The 21,325-nt window shown below is 37.8% G+C and overlaps 1 protein-coding gene across 4 annotated transcripts in view; it reads left to right on the top strand.

Moving 5' to 3' along the window:
• Positions 1 to 21,325, top strand: part of Papola (poly(A) polymerase alpha) — a 52,234-nt gene that overhangs the window by 19,675 nt on the left and 11,234 nt on the right. For all 4 annotated transcript variants that reach the window (XM_075947730.1, XM_075947728.1, XM_075947727.1 and 1 more), the window contains 13 exons: positions 1,373 to 1,482; positions 2,328 to 2,381; positions 3,686 to 3,797; positions 4,432 to 4,521; positions 4,611 to 4,749; positions 6,198 to 6,270; positions 7,521 to 7,641; positions 8,472 to 8,556; positions 14,170 to 14,223; positions 14,622 to 14,741; positions 16,496 to 16,605; positions 18,578 to 18,699; positions 20,743 to 20,885. In XM_075947730.1, the coding sequence (XP_075803845.1) occupies positions 1,373 to 1,482; positions 2,328 to 2,381; positions 3,686 to 3,797; positions 4,432 to 4,521; positions 4,611 to 4,749; positions 6,198 to 6,270; positions 7,521 to 7,641; positions 8,472 to 8,556; positions 14,170 to 14,223; positions 14,622 to 14,741; positions 16,496 to 16,605; positions 18,578 to 18,699; positions 20,743 to 20,885 (1,333 nt within the window). The remainder of the gene's footprint in view (positions 1 to 1,372; positions 1,483 to 2,327; positions 2,382 to 3,685; positions 3,798 to 4,431; positions 4,522 to 4,610; positions 4,750 to 6,197; positions 6,271 to 7,520; positions 7,642 to 8,471; positions 8,557 to 14,169; positions 14,224 to 14,621; positions 14,742 to 16,495; positions 16,606 to 18,577; positions 18,700 to 20,742; positions 20,886 to 21,325) is intronic.

Here is a 21,325-nt window from a genome sequence, read left to right as displayed (position 1 = left end):
TTTAAATTCAGATAGAGCCTTCTATACCTGATGGTCGTGATGCAGTGAAGTAATAACTCAGTTCACCATTGGAGTAAGCCATATTTTCTGTATTGAACAGCATGTGGCTGGCTGCTATATTGGGAAGTGTAGGTGCAGGGCCGCTCCTATTTGGACAGTTTTCTGTAGATTCCTTCTTCCTTTCTGAAGAGTAACACTGGCTATGAGAAAAGTCAAGCTCCAAGAAAGTTGTCGTTTTCTTGTCCTCATTTCTTTATTGCTGGTAAAATTGTAAAATACAGCTTAGCAAAAACTGAGCTAATGGGTCTGTAGCTACTGGTGATCACATTGAATATTAACTTTTTTTTGAAAAGGGTAACTTTTTTAAGAAATACTTTTTTATTGTCTATGTATGACTTTTCTTAAGCATGCAAGCATGTGTACCACATGTGTGACAGGTACTTGCAGAAGCCAGAAAGGGACATTGACCCCCTGGATCTGGGGTTTAGAGGGCTGGTGTGAGCTACCATGTAGGCTGGGAACTAATGTTTGGTGCTCTGCACTACTGATCCACCTCACCAGCCTCCAGAAACTAAATTCTTAATCTTCATTGTCTTATTTATTCCTTAAAGTAATTTCACTCTCAAAAATACGAGTCAGAGTCTTAGGAGACAGAACCAGTGTATACAACTCAAGTGGAAGAGGTCACACTGTTAAACCGTGTGAATGCCTTGGCACTCTATTTTCTTTTGTCTTATTGCTCTGTCTAGCTATAGTATGTTTACTTTTGATACGTCCTGTGCGCCTTGCAGGATGCGCTTCAGGTGACTTTTTGAGTATGATATCTAGTCTTGAGAATTGACCTGATTCCATGGAGATCTCTCTGTTTGATCAAGTTTAGTTTTACTGCTTTTCAGCAGAGCGCTCTATGTACCAGTAAAACTGTGGAGTTTTTTTTGTTTGTTTGTTTGAGACAGGGTTTCTCTGTGTAGCCTGGCTGTCTTTGAACTCTCTTTGTAGAACAGACTGCCCTCAAACTCACAGAGATCCTCCTGCCTCTGGCTTCTGAGTGCTGATATCAAAGACTTGCCAACACGGCTCAACTTGTGGTTTGTTTAAGAATGACATCAAGACCATGGATAAGTGCATGGAAAGTTCTGGCTCATCCTTGTTTTGACTTGTTTATGAAGTCTAATTTGAATACAGTGTGTCTGAAGAAAAGCATACCAATTAGTTAGCATTGCCTTTCTCCACTGACTGATTATGTTTGTCAGGGGATAAAGTTCTAGAGCTTGCTGATGTTGTGTCAACTAATATCAAATACCATTATTGTTAAGATAACAAGGCAGTTTCTTTGTACTACTGTGTAATGGTTGAATTTTTATTTTTTAAGGTGCTGATATTGATGCATTGTGTGTTGCACCAAGACATGTTGATCGGAGTGACTTTTTCACCTCATTCTATGATAAATTGAAATTACAAGAAGAAGTAAAAGACTTAAGAGTATGTAAATATTGGGGCAAGAGAGGAAGGGTTAAAAAGATACCACTTAGTCCTTTGAGAGAAATTTATGTTAGAGGTAGAGGAATCACTAATTGAGCTATTCCAGTTTTCCAGGCCATTTTGAGTACTCAACATGCATTTGCCTTGTGTATTTTATAACAAACTAGAATGATAAACCTATACTTAGAAATTAGTAAATAGCTGGGGAGGGGGGTTGCACGCCTTTAGTCTCAGCACTCAGGAGGCAGAAATAGGCAGATCTCTGGGAGTTCGAGGCCAGCCTGCTCTACAGAGTGAGTTCCAGAACAGGCTTCAAAGCTACAGAGAAACCCAGTCTCAGTAAACACAGAGGGGGAGAGGAGGGGATTAGGAAATAGAAGCGGATAAGTAATGAAAAAGCTGACATACTATGACAGATATGAAGGATTTTGAGTGTTAAATTTCATTGCTAAGAACTTATTTTTTTTGTTGGGATTCTGCTAAATTATCTTTCATTTATTTAATTTTAAATTTTACCTTCATTTTATATACTCACCATAATTCCCCTTTCCTCCTGTCTTCCTGCTGCCCACTCCCTACTCCCAGCTAAATTATCCTGAAACAATTTAAAGTTCCTTATTTTAACAAGTGCCAATAATACTCACATGTAGCACACCTGTAATCTGGGCCCTTGGGGATTAGAGGCAGGAGGATCAGAAGTTCAGGATATTTTCAACTGAGTGACTGTTTTGAGTCCAGGTTGTTCTAAATAAGACCCTGGCCCAGACAGACTAAGGGAAAACGTAGCGGAAGCATGTCATGGACTTACGAAGCTTCAGGAACTAAACTTGTTTACTTTCTCACAGGCTGTTGAAGAGGCATTTGTACCAGTCATCAAACTCTGTTTTGATGGAATAGAGGTAAGGTCTAGTCCTAGCAGGCAGCTTTTTGTATGGACTGTCCTGGATTTTGGTCAGTGTAGATAAACATTTGATTGCCAGTAAGAATTTGTAAGCTGGTTGGTACGAACAATTTTTGTCGTGGAAGAGCGTGCCTGTTTTTGTAGAATATGTCTGTTAGGGTCTTTTTCCAGCAGCAAGTGTAAGTGTGGACTGGACTGAAGGGTCTAGGGCTGGAGCTGCTGCAGTGTGGACTGGACCGAAGGGTCTAGGGCTGGAGCTGCTGCAGTGTGGACTGGACTGAAGGGTCTAGGGCTGGAGCTGCTGCAGAGCAGCTTTTTGATATTTTGTTCACATGTGAATTTTGTGTTCTGATTCAGGCAATAAGTACATGGTCTGTGTTTGAAGGAGCTTTTCTCTCTATGTCAGTTTGCATAGGTACTTTAAAAGACGGGGTAGTGTGAGCTAGCAGGACTTTACTTTGGCAGCAGATTTAGTGCGTGTTCTGGTGGTTTGCCTCTACTGCTGCTTCTGGGGAGCACAGAGGGCTGTCTGCAGAGTTATTTCTATTGTTAAGTTAATAGTGACTTGATGATAATGTTGCTGATTATAAAATTGAGATACGGAAAGAATTACTTGCTGGTATTTTTCTGTAGTTGGAGTTAGTTTTAGAATTGTTATAGGATGCCTAACTTTTATGAAAGGTTAAACTATTGATTCTAATAAGTAGACAAAATGTTACGAATTTGGTTACAAATTAAATTTGTATAAATATTTATAGCCAGTATTTAAATAAAACTATAATTAAAATATAAGCTGACATCCAATTTACCTACTGGTTTTGCTTTCTTTTTATGTGAAAATAAGTGATTATGTGAGCTCCTTTCTGAGCTAATATCTGCTCCACCCTAGACAGGCCTTTGTGCTCCCCAGAAGCAGCAGGAGAGGCAGACACCAGAACAAGGGACTAACTACCTTTCCTAACAAAGTTCTTATCCCCCATTTTTGCCCCTTTAAATATGCAGCTAGCTTACAGCTCCTACAGATGATAAACCAGAAGTTAATTCAAGTGTATGCATTTAGCAAAATTAGTAGACTTCTTATAGTTGAAATGACGTGTAGTATATGTTAATTCTAGTTCTTATCTCCATTTGCATGCTTTAGCCTCTGATTAATGTCTGTGTGTGCAGTTTGGGCTTCTTGTGAGGCCATTGTAGCCATTGCAGTGTTCATGGTTATGAAAGGGCTTTAAGAATTTTTTAATATAGAAATGCCTTAAAATTAGTTTGACAGATATGGAATATAGATTTTATTTTTTGTTTTAGATTGATATTTTGTTTGCAAGATTAGCACTGCAGACTATTCCAGAAGATTTGGACCTACGAGATGACAGTCTGCTTAAAAACCTAGATATAAGATGCATAAGAAGCCTTAATGGTATGTAAAAAGTCTGCTTCCCTTTGTGGTGTTGGAGGAAGTTTTTCTTTTTTTTTTTTAAATAGTAAATAACAGCTTTTAAAATGTATGCTTTGTAATGAAGGTGTTTGTAGCCTGTTGTTAATGTATTATGAATACAATAAAACATTCTTTTCGTGGTAGACTACAGAGCAGTGTCTGGTAGTTTATTTGCTCACTGATGATCTTAATAGTTTTTCCTGTTATTAATGGTATCCTCGCAATACTGACATTTGTAATGTTGCTAGTAATTGAGGTTTTACTGTGTAGCCTTCATTAATTTGCACTTGATATTTGCTTCATAATGTTATCAGATGAGAGAGAGGGGTTTTCTTCTTTTAAATGCTAGAATAGCTCATTACCAGTACTTTGGGACAACCAGATGCTTGGGGCATCTGGACAGGAAAAAGTTTCAGTTACTAGTTGCAAGATTAACTACCACAGTATGTTAATTTTGGTTTAGGATGATGCTTGGGACAGGAAATAACTACTTGATTTACTACTGAATCACATTCTGCCAAATAAGGTTTTAATTTGAGGATAGTCTTAGAAAATTATCACTATCATAATTCCTTTGATGGCTTAATGTTCTGTTTCTCTCACTCCTGTTAATCAGGTTGCAGGGTAACCGATGAGATTTTACATCTAGTACCAAACATTGACAACTTCAGGTTAACTCTGAGAGCCATCAAACTGTGGGCCAAACGTGAGTTCAGAATTTGTTGGCTAGCTTATTAAAAACATTTAAGCTCTTCTTAACACTAACTTATATTTTTGCTTTTCCCTTATCAACAGGGCACAACATCTATTCCAATATATTAGGTTTCCTCGGTGGTGTTTCCTGGGCTATGCTAGTAGCAAGAACTTGCCAGCTTTATCCAAATGCAATAGCATCCACTCTTGTACATAAATTTTTCTTGGTATTTTCTAAATGGTATGTTTTTAGATTATATTACAATAAAATTGATTGTAGACACTGAAGTTTAGTCTTATTTCTATGACATTTCTACAGCTGGTTTCAGATTCCAATTTTAGTTTGTGGGCTGAGGGTGTAGTTCAGTGGTAGAGTGCTTGCCTGGCATATGCAAGGCCTTGTGTTCAGTCACCAGTCCCGCCAAAAAAAAAAAAAAACAAAAAAAAACAAACCAGTTTTAGCTCAAGATACAGCTGCCATTTGGGAAGAGACATTGAATATGAAAAGGCAGACCTAAACTCCATTGCTTTAACCTAGTTCTTCCAGGATCATAAGGCAGATAATACCTGTTTTACTTGTGTGAGCCTATCCTCCTAATAAACTCTGAACTTTAGCTACTGTAATGTGTGCTGATCTCATGCGTTGATAGGTTGGTTAGAACTTACACACACTTCTATTCTACTTTCATTTTGAATGCTTCTAAATGCTTGGACATTGTTTTTGTGGTTGCGTTTTGCTTACTTCCAGCTGTTCATTGTCTTGGCAAAACCTTAAAAGTATCACTTTTTATAAGAATTAAAAAAATACATTAAGTGATTGAAAAAATAATGTAGTTGCTGAATCCTTTGAGACTTAGTCCAGGAAAAATTCGTTATATTTTCCTAATGAGGATGTGCATGTTGAATTTTGATTTAGGAAAAGTTCAAGACATTGCCAATTTGTGTTGGTTACCTTGACCCAAAAAGTTAGGGTTTTAATCAGATTATCTTAAAGAGATTTGTCTTCTATATTTTCAACTCCTTCGTTTCTTCCCTGTGAAAAAGAATTGTTCGTTTGTAGTTGCTTTGTAACAGCTAGACTCATGGATATAATTTATAATTACAGTGGCTACTTCCCAGTTTAGTTCTGTTGCTTTGCCTTTGTCACAAAGAGTGAGGTGTGATAAGATCAAAGACTTAAAACTTCTCCAAAGGTGATACACAAACATTTTTCATCTTTGATCTCTATTAAGTAAAAGAAATAGCATTTCACTGTATTATATAGTAATATATGGGGAGCAACGTCCTTGACTTTTACAGTTTTTCCTATCACTTTGACTGTAGTCAGAAGTAACTTCTCATATGTCCGTGGATGGAATTAGTGTGAAGACAGGATTCTTTTTTCTCTAAATGGGATTAACCTTGCTAAAGGTTGAGGTGAACACATTAGATGTTTTGAGATTGACACTTTTTTATTTGCATAGTGCTTTATCAGTTCTCTGACAGAGCAGGTGTTTGCCATGAGTTTGAGAAAACATCAAATGGTTAATTTTGTAGAGAGATACTATGTCAACAGAAAGGATTGAGAGACTGGTGTATATGCCAAGTGAGTAAAATAGGGTCACATTCACAAATGCTGTATGTTTAACAAAATACGTTTAGATGCTAATGTCCAGTAGTCTTATCAAGTGCTACAATCTTTTTGAACAGGGAATGGCCAAATCCAGTGCTATTGAAACAGCCTGAAGAATGCAATCTTAATTTGCCTGTGTGGGACCCAAGGGTTAGTGTATTATTTTTTCCCCTACAAATTCACACTGTTCAATAACAAAAGTCACCTGCATAAACTTCAAGGAAGCCGCCCAGTCCTTACAAATGAGTGGATACACTCATAGTACCCTTGTTCTAGATGACCTGCTCTCTAGTGTCCCCTGGTGTGAGAAGTGTAATGATGTACCCTGTAAACCACGTCTAATGTACACGGTACAGATTTTACTAACAGCGCTTTCCATAGAGAACTATTTTGTAAGTCAAAGTTGTGGGTGTTTGTGCTTTGAAAAAATAATAAAAGGATACTAAAAATCCCTGTATATTTTTTATTTGATCTAAGTACTTTGTTAAGATTGACTTGTAGAAAGCTCTTGCGTAGTGTTTCTATGTAGCAGATGGCTCCTAAGCACTATTGCAGTGCCTGTGCTATAATTGTAAAAAGATGTTTAGATACTTCAGAGCTGCAGAAGTGTGTTGGCTAAGGAAGAGCATCCGTTTTGTTGAGAAGTGTCACATAGCATTTACTGCCTATACTTTCTAGATGTTAGTAACATGAGCTTTATTGATTAATTAATAAAAGGAATTAATTTAAATCAAAACTTTCTAGGTTTTTGAGATTACAAGTTTTTAAAAATTAGTTTGTTATTTATTACAGTATCAAAGCCTTTTAATTTCAGTCAGGCTCAGCCCCAAACTGCGCTTTCATGTCGCCTAAGCTTGAAGGCGTTTAAGGGAGAGTGAGTTGTAGTTGCTTTTGTGGTGATGAACTCTTTAGTGTACAGATGAGCAGTCACTAAATCAGCCTGTTGTCTCAACAGCCCAGAGCTGTTTTGCCCTGTGCAAAAGCGTAAGCTTTTGGTAGCTGAAAGTTTGGAGGGTCAGTCCAATCTTATTTAAACTGAGTTTTATAAGTAAGAACACTTAAAAGTATAATTCTGCAGGCATCCTCATTTATGCTGCTGAATAAGGAAAAGCAATAGATTTACAACTACATCTTTCTGTTTTGCTTTGTTTTTTGCCCAGCAGGTGCACGCAGTCAGGTTTCAAGGTAGTCATGCCTCCAGCATGGGAACAGACTATTGGCTAGATCTCTCATTCTGTAAAAAGTTTCTATAAAACAGTCTCCTGACATGATTTTTATTTCTCAACTCCAGCTATGAATGAAGTAAAATGTAATCATTGGTTCAGTTTAACAAGGGGTAAAAGTCCAAGTGTCTGTTGTATATATACTTGAAGAAACTGATTGGCTGTTGTTGTATGTAGGTAAACCCCAGTGATAGGTACCATCTTATGCCTATAATTACACCAGCATACCCACAGCAGAACTCCACGTACAATGTGTCCGTTTCAACACGGATGGTCATGGTTGAGGAGTTTAAACAAGGTAAGTGTTTCCTGATTCTGCTCTACTTTATACACGAAGGGTCTGCCTACTGTTACAAACCCAACAGTTAGCTAGTTGTGTGATTTAACTGAATTGCCAAACTGGATTTGTTCATTTTTTTTGATCACATATTGCAGAGTAACAATTTTTATAAGCAGAATTGTTGGAAAATGAAGGCACACTTAAGATGTGTACTTGTGGCTTCTTTGAAGGCTGTGTCGTCAGAGTTGATGCCATATAGCCTTCATGAGTGACACAAGGGATGGATGGGATTTACATTTCCAGGAAAGAACTTGGAGGGTAGTTGGGGCCCAAAACCCTGCCTTTGAGAAGACCCTTGACTTTGGGCCCCAGTTTATTTTAAATTTAAAGCTATTACTAATTGCTATCTTAATTCCTCAAAGAATCAAGGTGGCTGAAGGCCGTGTACAGTATTCAGCCTTAAGTTGACTAACTCTTGACTTCACGTAAGAAAGCTTTTTAACAGGAAAAGCTTCTTGCCTATTAGAGATAGCAATAACTTGTTTGAAAAAGTCAGGAACATTATGTGGGTGACTTTTCTTTCAGGTAACTACTGTGCTTCTGTTTGAGCAAGCCTTCCTGTGAGCATGACATTTTATTAATAATGGCACTTTACCAGGAATGTGGTTCTCAGAAAATTTTGCAGTGTTTTTGAAAAACGTGTAAAATGTGCTCTAAGGACGTGAAATAAACCTTCCATTGCTAATGTTTAAGATTATAGTGAATGCATGTAGTATGTTTAAAATATATTTAAAATTCTATGTTGCTAGGTTGAAACATACAAATATTCTAATATGTTTTTAATTTAGGTCTTGCTATCACAGATGAAATTTTGCTGAGTAAGGCAGAGTGGTCCAAACTTTTTGAAGCTCCAAACTTCTTTCAGAAGTACAAGTATGTATTTTAAGGCATGTCAGCCATGTTGCTCTTAAGTAGTGGTTAACAGTGGCATATGTGGTATCTCTTGCCAGGTTAGTGAACTCTTGGAGTCTCTTCAATGTCTGTAGTTTTCCTTACTGTCACAAAGGACTTAGCCTTTTTAGTAACTCTGGTTTTGGGCTTTTTTTTTCTTTATCAATAAAATGTGTCAGTCTTAGAGTTTTGTCGCTTGATTGACCTGACATTCCTACTGTGTGTCAGCAGCATCAGTTCTAGGAGTGTCACTTGTCACCGTGACAATCTGTATTTAGCAAGCAGATAAGTTCTTAACTATTTTCAGTTCTTTCTCAAGAAACTTCTTACATTTAATTCTGACAACTTAACCAGGGTATTTAGAACATGCACAGACCCAATGAAATGTCAATGTGTTTGGCTGATTTAATGTTTTCAGTAATTAGCAGCACACCATTGGCCTACTACTTCCCCTTTCAAAAATATGTCTATAAACAATTTTCTAACAATTTAAGTGGGTATAATTTTTATTAATGTCTTTAATATAATACTTTAAAACCTTAGAGATTAAAAGCCTTATGAATTGTGTTGTGTTGAAAAATGTAAGTTACAATAAATCGTAAAGAAATAACAAAAACCAAATATGGACTCGAACTTTTATTTGCCCTGGGCTGAAAAATTAGCAAAGTCCCACTTAAATTTTTGCTTTAATGCTTGAGATTTTCCTGACCATTTGATTTTGTGTTGAATTGTGTTTTGTTAAATACTTTAAGCGAGATTATTTTATATTTTTCCCAAATTAAAAGTAAGAATGATGACCTTCATGACGTCTCTGTGTTTTGTTTCTGTATTTGCATGAAAAAGCAGTGATGGAGCCGGTTTAACTGTTGTGTCCGGGAGCACTGTATTGTCAGTGAGAGTCGCAGAAGTAGCATAGTATCAAAGTGCTTGTGTTTCCTTGCTCCTCCTCTAGATTACTTTCCTTTGGCAGATAATTGTTTTTTAATGTCGAGGAGATGACCAATGAGTATTTAACAATATGCCAACACTTGAAAACTACCATACATGAGACATAGTTGCATCAAGAAAAATAAGACCTCAAAGACCAGCGTTCCTCAGTTGCTAAGTCTCAAATATGAACACTTCGTTTCCCTGTCTCATCTGTAGTTATAAGAGCTGGAGAAAGAGGGGAACTTGTGCTTTAGTAGCTTCGACTTTAGGAAAGATAAATGCTAGCATGGAGTAGACCTTACTCCAGGTTTTTTTTGTTTTTGTTTTTGTTTTGTTTTGTTTTTTTCAAGACAGGGTTTCTCTGTAGCTTTGGAGCCCATCCTGGAACTAGCTCTTGTAGAACAGGCTGGCCTCGAACTCACAAAGATCCATCCATGTGCTGGGATTAAAGGCGTGCGCCACCATCACCTGGCTCTCACTCCAGTTTTTATCCACAGATACTGCTAGAGCTGCGTGAAAGGCACTGGCAGTTTTTCAACACCTCTGAGTCTTTGCTGGAGTGCCTGAAAGGTTTTTATCTGGCAAAGGGTTATTCATATTTTTTTCTGGACACCTGAGGCAGTCAAACTTTTATTTAAAAATACTTTAAAACAAAAGAAAGATGTAGCAACATGCTTATTTCATAACATTTTAAATTCTGAGTGTCAGAGAATATAAGATTTAATTCCTCTGCACAAATGCCCTCAAGGCACTCTGGGGGCTGTCTTAGACTCATGGAACTCACAAATTCTAGTAGTTTCAAGTGTCTTCATATGAAACACCAGTTATGCTGTAACCTGAAGTGGAGTTGTTAGTTTGCAGTAAATTGAAAGTTGGTTGAGTTTGTGTGAAGCATGCCTTGAAAGTACTACCTTTATTTAAGATTTTATTTATTTATTTATTTTTGGTTTTTCGAGACAGGGTTTCTCTGTGGTTTTGAGCCTGTCCTGGAACTAGCTCTTGTAGACCAGGCTGGTCTTGAACTCACAGAGATCCGCCTGCCTCTGCCTCCCAAGTGCTGGGATTAAAGGCGTGCGCCACCACCGCCCAGCTCTTTATTTAGGATTTTAAATTGTATGAAATAGCCCTGTTATTCTTCGAAGGGAGGGGCACCATAGAGATTGTGTTTGTCATAAATGTAAACTCATCCACTTTCAAGGGGGGGGGGAGAATCATCCTGGAGAAAGGAATGGCATTGTTCTGTAAATTTTCAAAGTTTTAAGTAATATTTTTCTCTTGTAAGATTCTTAACCTGTTAAGTAAAAACAAATCCTGGACATTAGGAAATAGCCATTTTAAGGATTATGTTTCACTAGAAATGGAGAAAGTGTAAGGATGTGTTTAAAAATTTATCCATGCAATTGGTTGTAAAATCTGAGTTTGGGGCACGTGTGTAATTTCAGTACTTGGGAGGTAAAGGCAGGAGGACCAAGATTCAAGGCAGCCTGAGCTTCATAGCAAGTTCATAATCAGTTTGTAATACATGAGCTCACCTCAACACCCAGCAAAATCAGCACCACACCTTAAAATAGTGAGCTTTAATTCTTGGTTATGGGTTAAAGAGAACAATAAGGATTTTAACTAAAAGATAGGTTTTCCTTTCAGTGCATGGTATCTGAATCATGATCTATCCAGGTAAAGTATTGAGATGCAATGTCCAAGAAACATACTTACAAAATCCTTTTTTTTGGTAAATAGCTTTAGTAATATAATAACTAAAGCATTCTTAGAACTTTATCTGGCTGAAGTATATTCTTGGCCCCAGGACATTTTTACATAAGTTAGAGAGAGAGGAGAGAGAACTGAAAATTTTAGGGGAAAGTTAATGACAATTAACCTTAGATTTTCTTTTCCTTGGAGACATTTGAGCTAGCTGACACGAAGACTATCACATTTTGGGGGACAACAAAATAGTCTTAGAAATCCATCTGGTCCAGAGGGATCTTGGGAATTAAATTTTAATTTGTTTTTTTTTAAAATAGCAAGTTTGGAACTAGAAGGATACTCATCAGTTAAGAGTTCTGGCTGCTTTTCCTGAAGACCTGAGTTCAATTTCCAGAACCTATATGACTGTTCGCAGCTGTCGGTATTAACAGTTCCAGGGGATCCGATGCCCTCTTCTGGTCTCTGTGGGAACTGCATACACATTGTGCAAGGATATATATGTAGACAAAAGTACCCATGTGCAAATAAAAATGTAAATTTTTAGAAAATTGGAGATAATTTAGTTTCTTGGCAAAGTCTTGCATTTCTAATGAACCATGTAATATGTTTGCAGCTTACTTTAAATTTAATTATTTTATATTGTTTAAATGTAGCTGCATATAAATTTACCCACATAAATCTCATTTATCTATAGGAAACTAAGTACATGTGTCTAAATAATATACAGAGAAGAGACTTTTAACACCCCCATTGGATTTCCTGAATAGTCAAAGTATAAGTTAAAAAACTTGTTATTAAATGAATTATATATTTTATATTTATAAATAGAAAGCATTATGCTTTACTTAATCTTTTGTTGAAGACTCAGGTGATGAATAAGAATATTAATTTTCAGGGGAGTGAGGGAAAACTTGTTGGGTATGGTAATGCTGGCACTTAGGAGTTGGAGGTGAGAGGATCAAGTACCTGTCCAGCCGGGGTAATAAGTCCAAGTTACTGTGCTAAGATTGAGATAGAAAAGCTGTGCTGTATAACACTTAGGCAGCTTGATGCTTGTGAAGTTGTGTGTGCGTCTGGGATTTATACTTGGTTGTCGGCTCTGACTGCTGCTACACCTTGAGAGCACTTGCATCTCCTCTTTTCCTGTGATGAAGTTATCATTTTGAATGTCTTAGTAACCCAGAAATGTGATTAAGCATATCAGGATTTTGTTGATTTGTATGATTCCTAGTTCAAGTTCCCCTATACACAAAATGCATGTGCTTTTAGTGCTTTTACATGACTCCTGACTATTTGTATTTGACTTAGTTTGAACTAATGCTGACCAATTGGGAAAGGAATTACTCATATTTCTGTATGTGGACTACATGGCTCCATAGCAGTGTATTCTATAGACACCTCATTTCTGTGTGTCCTGGGCTGTTGTATGTTTTTCTGTACTTTGAGTTTATAAAATTCTGTTAATTTAGTTAAATTTGACAACAAATGCCATTCTGTTGTCCAGCTGGTACATAACTCCTAGAGTTGTGTTTAGAGTTGCAAAGTTAAGAATTTGAACCCCTTTTTTCTTTAATGACTTCTTCAAAAACATATGGCTTAAGAAAAAAAATGCTTTAATTCATCACAGTGTAGCATTCATGATGTATATAGCTGTGGGGCAGCTGGTTGGTAGTTTGTCTTGAGCAGCCACATTACCTGTAAAAATGTGAACAAGTACCAGAAGGAAAGCTCTCAGACTTTTTGAAGACTAGCCCATACTGGTATTTTTTTCCTGTCTAGTAGTCACTAGGTAATGATGGCAGTTTGCTTTGGGGGTAAAGTTTTGGGTTTTCTTGTGGGTTTTTTGTTTGTTTGTGTTTTTGTTTTTGAAGACAGGATTTCTCAGGCCTGACTGTCCTAGAACTGTCTTTGTAGACCAGGCTGGTCTCGAACTCACAGATACACCTACCTCTGCCTCCCAGTGCTGGGATTAAAGGCTTGAGCCACCACCGCCCGGCTGAGGTAAAGTTTTGTGGAAAGCTCAGCCTATAATACTTCTAAGAGGAATATGCAGAGTAATTTATTATGCTATTAGTGCAAGAAAAAAGGAATTTTCTACTAGTTTAGTTGTAATAGCTTTTAAAAGGCATAAGAATAAGCCAGGCGATGGTGGCGCACGCCTTTAATCTGGGAGGCAGAGGCAGGCGGATCTCTGTGAGTTCGAGACCAGCCTGGTCTACAGAGCTAGTTCCCAGACAGGCTCCAAAGCCACAGAGAAACTCTGTCTCGAAAAACCAAAAAAGAAAAAAGGCATAAGAATAGATACTTGGCCTTGGTATCTTTTGAAATAAAAATTTGGCATTTCTACATTTTAAATAAGACTTTTAAGTTCTGAGTAAAAATATCACTTTCTTTCTCGTAGGATAGCCACATCTCTGTTGCGGGAGTTTATTTATACCATTGGTTTGGATGGGTGGAGGGCCTGACTCCAGATGCAGTTTGGTTGATAAAAACCATTTGATATTACCTGAAGCCTGATGTTCATAATGTTATTTTTTAAGTTACCTTCTGTAAAAGCTATACTAGTGATTGCTTTTTTGTCAAGAGCCCTGTTTTTGTTGTTGTTGGCTGTTGTTTCCATGAAAATGTTTTCTTTCAATCGTTTTCCGTTGAGTGTTTTTGTTAATTTTGTAGGTAGAACACTCTGCTGAAGTGTTGAGCAAAATTACCTCGTAATGTTTTCTAAGCCTTGAAAATTCAACTACTCTTTTGATAATTATTCAGGTTGTTGTAGAAAATCCAGCTTGCTAATAGTGAAAACATGGAATTTAGTTTACATGATTTTATGTGCACACTGATTACAAACTCCCTTGCTGAATGAATGTTGGTCTATAAATGTGAGAAGCTTATTACATTTTGGCTGTAAGATCCAGCACAAAGCACATAAATACAATAAATAGCATGTTGTCTTTATCTTCAAAGGCATTATATTGTACTTCTAGCAAGTGCGCCCACGGAAAAGCAACGTCTGGAATGGTGAGTAGTAAGAGGATGCTTTCCCCGAACAAGTCTGATAGATAGCTCAGTGCACAAGCGTGGGGGGCATCTGTTCATAAAGAAGCGTGCACCTTGTCAGAAAGACCCACAGCTCACTTCTTGACTGTACTTTGTTGTTTGACTCAGCTTGCTGATATTTAGATCCTGGGTTAGTGTAACTTTCTATTTGGATGAAGTTGCCCGGTTCTCTTTTCATCCAATTTGGCATTTTTTGGTAGATCCTCTTATTTTTATCTTTAGGGGAATAGTTCAATCATTTGAACTGCCTTGGTATGTGTATTGTATACAATATCTGTATTGCCTTGTTACATGAAAACTTGATTTGCATATGAATTTTTTAATAGAATCAGTCATTAATATTAGTGACGTTTGTCCAGGGTGGGCTTGGTGGAATCAAAAATCCGCATCCTGGTTGGAAGCTTGGAGAAGAATGAGTTTATTACACTGGCTCATGTGAACCCCCAGTCATTTCCAGCCCCCAAAGAAAATCCTGACAAGTAAGCCTGTTTCTAATTGAATCCCATTTCCCTATCCTTTCAGGTTAGTTGTAGATGCTTTTATAGGCATTTTGATTTTGGAGACGGTCTTGTAGATCAGACCGGCCTGGAAGTTTTGATTTTCATGTTTCAGCCTGCACCTTTCTGTGCTTACAGGTATATGCCACCATTTTCTGCTATAGGGAGACTGTAGCTGGTTTTGCTATTTGCTTACAATGCGCTTACTTTTTTTTTTTTTTTGTGAGAATCCATAGATAACCTTGACCATATCTGAAGTTGTTTTATCTTTAATTTGTTGACCCTCTTTGCTTCTGGGTATAACTTTTATAAAGATGTGTGTATTGGTTGTCTTCCTCATCCCTGGTTCATTCTTTTTGGGTAGAATATAAGTCTTTTGCTGATTATTAACTTGCTATTTTTATCAGAGTTTTTCCTGATCAGAAACATTGAAGACTTTCTTGAAAAGAATTAGCATTGAAATAAATTTGATTTTTTCTAGTAATAGTCTCTGATGATAAAGTATCTGTTATCTAATTAAGTACAAACATCTACTGGGAGGTGGTGGCGTACACCTTAAATCCCAGCAATTGGGAGGCAGAGGCAGGGGGATCTCTGTGAGTTCAAGGCCCAGCCTGGCCTACAGGAGCTAGTTCCGGGACAGGCTCCAAAGCTGCAGTGAAACCCTGTCTCAACCCACTCCCCTCAGTCTATTCTGTAGATCTGTCCTAATTTTGAGTATTTTTTTTTAACATTTCTTCAGTTTTATACAGTAGTTTTAGGCTATTCTATCATCTATCTTTGCTTTTTATTTGAAGGGAATATATTTTGATTTAAACTTGTAAATAACTGATATGTGGTGGAATGTGTGGACCATTGCAGAGATGGGTAAATGTTTGAAAGCAGGCTCACCTTTTTGTTCAGGGCCTTACAAGTCAGGTGGCGCTTTCATTGTCCCTCTTTTACATTTGGAAGTTAGAACAATTGAGAAACTTTGAAGAAAGGATGATCAGAAAGCAGAGGTTAAGGCTTACTTACTTGAGTTTGGTCTTATTTTTAGACTATTATGAAATGCATTTGATTTTTCTACTTTAGATTCATATAAAGGAATTATTTGAATTTGGTTTTTGAGATAGGGTCTTGTATATAGCCCAATCTGACCTCAATCTGGTGATCCTCCTGCCTCAGCCTCCAAAGTGCTAGTGTTACAGATATGTGTGAACCACACAGGACTGTTTAGAAAGTATGGACTGGGGATTGGTGGGCATAATATTTTTGGGACAGGGTCTCGCTGTGTAGCTCTACTCTGTATACCAGACTGGCCTCAGACTCACCAAAATCTGCCTGTTTTCTGCCTCTGAAGTGCTATAATTAAAGGTGTGTGCCACCATGTCTGGTAAAAGGACAGATTTTTATATGTAGAAAAATCCAGGTTACTTTTGTTGTTGGTGGTGTTTTGCTTTTTAGTTAGTTTTTTTTTTTTTGTCCTAGACTTTCCCAAAAAGCATGCTTTCTCCCCTGTACTATATTGAGCACATTTAACAAATACTAGTGTCTTTAATACTCTAGGCTCATTACAAACAAAAAAGTAAGAGTGTAGTCTGGGAAGTTCGTTTGTATAGTAACGGCCTAGATGACAGGTAAGGGGGTAGGCACATTTTGATCGGGTTTTGACTTAGAATTTCCCATGTACTCACCTAGGTTGTCAGTCCTTATGCTCTGCTGTATCTAATGCCCTGTGATAATGTTCTTTGCAGGGAGGAATTTCGCACAATGTGGGTGATTGGGTTAGTGTTTAAAAAAACTGAAAACTCTGAAAATCTCAGTGTGGATCTCACCTATGATATTCAGTCTTTCACAGATACAGGTATGTCTACTTGAATAATGAATTTTTAAATGTTTCTTGATGTACATAGTAGTGCTCTTTGTAGTGAGTGATTATTGAACAATTATCAATAACATAATCTTAGTGGATTCAGTAATGAGTAGTATGAATAACTTCTGTGTGTTGAGGGAGGCCTTAAAGGTAGGTAAGGCCATTTTAAATTGATTTGGCCACAGTTCATTTTGACAAGAAAAAACCTATATCAGTCATCTTGGAGTTTGGGAATTGATGAAGCTGAAACTTTGGTAACTTGTTTAACTAAATTAGATAAAGTGAGTATTAACTCATGGAAAGGGAACAGGGTAATTATGTCTATCAGTCAGGTGAACTGGATTCTTAGATAAAGATGGGATGTTTTAATTCAAAGCCCTTAAGTGATGGGTAGTGTTGTCAAAATCTGTGTGATTTGTGTGTAGATGTGCACAGCATTTCAAGGAATTTGTGAGCCATACAAGGACACCAGTGCATCTTCCTGAAGGACTAATTCTTTTCTTTTTCAAACATCTCCCAGCACACACTATTAGCATTTTCACTTTTCCTACTGTTTATTTTATGAAAACTGATTTAACATTTTAAAAAAGTTTTAAAAAGGGAGAAAGAAACTAACGGAAACAATTTGTTAAAGAGTCATTTGACACCAGTTAATTCTAGTGAGAAGAGAGGTATTTTCTTATACTGTCTACTTTCTGGGTTACTTGTGGTCAGCTACAGCCTATGCACAGGACAGTGAAAACTTGTTGAAACCCAGTGCTCTCTTGCTCTGACCTGCCTGGGAAGTGATGAGCCCTGTTTGCAGCAGAGCCGCTGTCTACACGTTCCTCTCTATTATTTACTTAGTCTGTGTGTGTGAAGCCGTGGATGGAAGGGTGAATGTTTCAAGGCATTAACAGACAGAACTGATAGGTGCACATACTAAGAAAGCAGTGAGCAAGTTCCTAGAGAGTGAACTGTGCTACTGAGAGGCTGCTGTCTTTTTATTAGTGTTAAGTTACTTGATCTTGTCCTGGGAGTCAAGTCAAGGCCCTTATCTGAGAGGCATGCATACCTCTTATCTAATAAAGTTTACAGTGTAAGTTGCTTCTGAGACTGGCTGTTTGTGTAAGACACCATGCGTTCAATTCAAAGTGGCCATGCTCAGTTTGTGCAGAAGGAAAGATCGTCTCCATTTACACTACTTTCCTCTGAATGAATTAAACCTGCTCTTAATTAAAATGTTCCCTTTTTTTTAAACTTTTTTTTACATATCAATCTCAGTTCCCCCTCCCTCCTCTCCTCCTGCTCCTTCCCATTCCCCCAACCCCACCTGCTATCCTCCCCTCAGAGAGGTTAAGGCCTCCTGGGGAGTCAACTAAGTCTGTCCCACCACCTCGGTGAGACAGGACCACCACCACTACTACTACCCCATCCCAGCCCCTGTGCCTAGGTATCTCTCCATAGAGAATGCGCTCCACAAAGTCAGTTCATGCATTAGGGTTAGATCCTGGTCTCATTGTCAGTGGCCCCATATACTGCCCAAGGCACATCATTGTCACCTGTATTCCTTTGGTCCTATGCAGGTTCCCAGTTGTCAATCCAGAGTCAATGATCTTCCACTAATTTGGATCAGCTATTCTGTGGGTTTCCCCTCATGGTCCTGACTCCTCTGTTCGTATTAATGCTCCTCCCTTTCTTCTTTTGTACTCTGGGAGCTCCGCCTAGTGGTTAGTTGTGGATCTCTGCATCTGCTTCCATCCATTTCTAGAAAAGGGTTCTAGCTTCTCTGTGGTTGTGGACTGTAGGTTGGTTATCTTTTGCTTTACTTTTGGAATGCATTTATGAGTGAGTACATACTCTGTTTGTCTTTCTGGGTCTGGGTTACCTCACTCAGGAAGTTTTTTTTTTTTCCATCCATTTGCCTCCAAATTTAAAGATGTCTAAATGTTTCTGTTCTTCATAACATTGTCTGGTTGTGTAGTTTATAGGCAAGCAATAAACAGCAAGATGTTTGAGTTGGATATGAAGATTGCAGCAATGCATGTGAAAAGAAAACAACTCCATCAACTGCTGCCTAGTCACGTGCTTCAGAAGAAGAAAAAGGTGAGGTAGAAAGGAAGTTGGCAGCACCAGCAATACCGTGCTTTGTGCACTTGGCCTGCTTGTGGCCATTCACTGAGGACAACATTATACAAACTTGTCAGTGAAATCTCACTCCCACCACTGTGCCCTTTATTTGTCTCATGACTATAAAGTGGTTATGTCCTAGGTTTATGTGTGTCCATATTCTCTAACCGTTTAAAGTTCCATGAATGTCTCAGAAAAGGGTTTTTATTTTTCCCCATAGTTTTTCGAGACAGGGTCTCAGCCCATGGTTTGGGAACTGCTGTGCTAGCTTCTGTTCTTACAAGATCACTTACAACTTAGGGTAGGTACATTGATATATGGAAATGCCACATAAAGTGCTGGCCTCAGATTTGCAGACTTCTTGCCTCGTTCCCCTGAGTGTTGGATCAATTACATATGTTCATCCCCACATCTGGCCCAATAAGGAAATGCCCATTGGAAGCTGCTTAAATATGAATTAGATTTTCTTTACTGGAGCTCAGCAGTGCTGAGGACCAAATTCAGGATCTCCACTAAACATGTATAACCCTTTGAACCTCACCACAGTCCTGATAGTAATATGTTAAAACACATGCTTTGCAGTGGAAGTTTACTGTAGAGTAAACCTGGAAACATTGTCTTTTCAGAAGTGAATGCAAATGGGGTATGTTCTTTTATTTTTGGCTATGTGCATTTTTTAAAAGAGGTAATTACATTTTCTAGAACCATGGATTACCTATTACCTTTTAAAGTCTTACTATTAAATGACTGTTGAGCTAACAACAGCTTTAATTGGTTTTTTTGGTTGTGGTTTTTTTGTACTTCAGTCTGTATTGCCCTAAAAATAGACTGTGTGGCAAGGTGTCCTCTCCACTGTTTGATCTTCCAGGAGAATATCTGATGGAATCTGTATATTTATACAGACCGCTGTCACTCATGCTCAGATGTTTCCAATAAAACACCAGTTTGTGACCTGGATTGCTTTGTGCCTACTATATTTGTATGGCGTGGTTTGAGCCCATCTACCCGTTTGAAATCTTTTTACATTGATCATTTTCTGGTGTGAAAGTAGAACTCTGAAGCTGGTATGAACACTAGAAGCATGAAGCTGTTTTGCAGTCTGTGTCTGTGGTGGGAAACCTGAATTAAAGTCTAGCCTGAACTACAGACTGGTCATGTCCATGTGTCCTGTGCCCCCTCCAAAAAAAGGACAGTGATCATTACAGATCTTTTGCTTTCAAAGATCTTTGTTGATTATTTTAAAATAGTAATGAATAGCAATAAATGATTTTTGTTTGTGGCCTAGGTTTGTATTCCAAACTGGCCTCAAAGTCAATATGTAACCCTGGCTGGACTTTATTCCTAATCATCCTGTCTTAAGCTGCTGAATGTTGGAAGTAAATGTGGGTGCCACTATATGTAATAAAGCTCTTTAGTTATATAATTTTTATGTTGATTATGGAGTAACTAGAATTTTGTACATTATGCTGGGTTTGGTGTATGCTTGTAATTCCAGCTACTTTAGAGAAAATTGAGAGGTTGAGACAGGAGAATTGCCTGAGCCCAGGGTCTTACACAAACATGGGCAACATGTAACTTTTTTTAAGATAAGGTAGCTCTCACTGACATGAAGCTTGTTCTTTAGACCATAGTGGCCTCTGAGTAAGAGATCCTCTCACCTCTGCCCGTTGTCTTTGGAGCCCTGAGATTAAAGGTGTGCTCTACCCTGTCGCTTTCTTTAATAAGAATACTGAAAACAGCAAAACCTTGTGGTCCTGACAGATTGTTAGTGTCCTGCTTATAGAGACCTTATAATTATGCATCTGTGTTAATAGTCCTGCTAGAAGTTTCACGTACTTTCTTGTTCTAGTTTTAAATTTATACTGTGTAAAAGTGTGCATAAGTAGAGTTCACTTCTTTTTTTCTATCAGACCTGTAGTTAAGTAAAGAGGTACATGACTTATAGAGTGCTTTATAGTAGAAGTCATATGTAAGTTTGATTACATAAAGACATTTAAATTAAACTTTTCTTGGCTACAGCATTCAACAGAAGGAGTCAAGTTAACAGCTCTGAATGACAGCAGCCTTGACTTGTCTATGGACAGTGATAACAGCATGTCTGTGCCTTCACCCACTAGTGCTATGAAGACCAGTCCATTGAACAGTTCTGGCAGCTCTCAGGGGTAAGACAAGAGTGCTGGGAGGGGATGAAGTAAGTACTTGTTTGCTAAACATAATGGCAGATTCCCTGCTTATAGTCTTTTTATTCTAACTTGTGATTTCTCTAATTTTATTTTTATTAGTATGTATTAGTTACACAATATGGTAAGCTTCCTTGAAGTACTTTCATATGTGCATATTAAGTATTTTTGTCTTACTCTGCCTTGTTCCCAGTTCCCTCTTTCATCTCCTTTGACCTTTTGTTTTTAATGTGAATGTTAAAAATTTTTATTTTGAGGGCTGCAATTTTTAATTTTGTCTCTACTGTTTATACTTGTGTCTCACTTTGTGGGCCAGTGAACCTTTATGAATGACTGAGTGCCTTCATCTCTCCAGGGTTGTTGTTACCTCTTTAGAAAGCCAACAGTAGGGCTGTGCCATGATAGAGTTCATCTGAAATCAT

The sequence above is a fragment of the Microtus pennsylvanicus genome, chromosome 14, assembly GCF_037038515.1.
Source record: "Microtus pennsylvanicus isolate mMicPen1 chromosome 14, mMicPen1.hap1, whole genome shotgun sequence".
In the NCBI taxonomy this organism is placed as follows: domain Eukaryota; kingdom Metazoa; phylum Chordata; class Mammalia; order Rodentia; family Cricetidae; genus Microtus; species Microtus pennsylvanicus.
The sequence above is the reverse complement of the archived record's forward strand: the minus strand, read 5'-3'. Positions and strand labels throughout refer to the sequence as shown.